Raw genomic sequence first — 1050 nt, forward strand, 5'->3', positions numbered from 1 at the left:
GCACTGCCCCTTCACGGTAGCCATCCAAGCAGGCGGCCATCCACGAGGGTCTGGGGGACGATTGCAGAATACTGGATTTGGGGGCCTGGAAGCAACTCTCAAGCGGCCTCCCCGGGTCCCCGACTCGTGGTGAGCAGACGAGGCCCGGGCCCCACGTCGGGAGCTGGGCAGGGTCTCTCCCTGACCGCTTACAGGTCTTAATGAAGCAGAAAAGGAAATACAAGAGGTTTTGCTTAGAAAACCAGCCAACCAGGAAAACACTGGCCCAAGGGAGAGAACCGCCCGCCACGGGAGCCGAGAATAAAACCACGGCACACGAGCCGTGCGGCTCCAACTGCGTGGCCTGCAGGCGATGGCGGGGCACGCCGAGGCCGCCGACAGCCGCCTGTGCTCTGGGGGTCTCCTGGGGCTCATCTGCTTCCCCTACAAATCCAAGGGGCAAGGGTCGAAGCCGTGACAGGGAAGCTGGGCCGAGGCGACTGCTGGCTGAAGATACGACTTATTCTGCAGGTGGCCATAGGCGGGACCCGCCTCTCACACGTGTCCACATGTCCCATGCTGCCGGGATGGTGGCGGCTCTTCCGGCTTGACCCTCAGAGGGCCAGCCGCCCCCCGCACCGAAGCTCGAAACGGATGGGCTTACCAGGAAAGGCCGGCCCGCTGCACAAAGGTCTCCTCTTTGCAGAGGCTGCAGTGCTGGCTCTTTTGCTGGTGGCTCTAGAAAAGACAGAGACCCCGTGACCCCGACTCCAGGCCCCCGAGGCCGACGGCCAGCTCCCCGCTTTCCCGGGGCAGTGGCCCCCGCAGTGACCTCGCAGCCAGCCGCACAGCAGACGAGCCCGGGGCATCTGCGTGCCCTCGGCCAGTGTCCCCTCTCCCCAGCCATCCCTCAGCGCCGTTCCCAGCCACGTGTGGCTGCATGTCCTGGTGGACTGCCCCAGGGACGGCCTCCAACAGTCACGTGGGACCCGGACTGAGGGCCTGACGCCCGTGGCTCCTTCAGAGAGAGACCACAGATTAATCGTGATGGGGGCTGCACTGTCGGCCAGA

The 1050-nt window shown here is 65.0% G+C and overlaps 1 protein-coding gene across 1 annotated transcript in view; it reads right to left on the bottom strand.

The window, feature by feature from the left end:
* Window positions 1-12: 12 nt before the first annotated feature.
* IQCE (IQ motif containing E) overlaps window positions 13-1050 on the bottom strand; it is a 31587-nt gene continuing 30549 nt past the window's right edge. Inside the window, exon 13 of the mRNA XM_023532754.1 lies at window positions 13-717. Coding sequence (XP_023388522.1) covers window positions 594-717 — 124 coding nt within the window. The 3' untranslated portion in view covers window positions 13-593. The remainder of the gene's footprint in view (window positions 718-1050) is intronic.

Source organism: Pteropus vampyrus, unplaced genomic scaffold (genome assembly GCF_000151845.1).
Source record: "Pteropus vampyrus isolate Shadow unplaced genomic scaffold, Pvam_2.0 Scaffold90, whole genome shotgun sequence".
Lineage (NCBI taxonomy): Eukaryota > Metazoa > Chordata > Mammalia > Chiroptera > Pteropodidae > Pteropus > Pteropus vampyrus.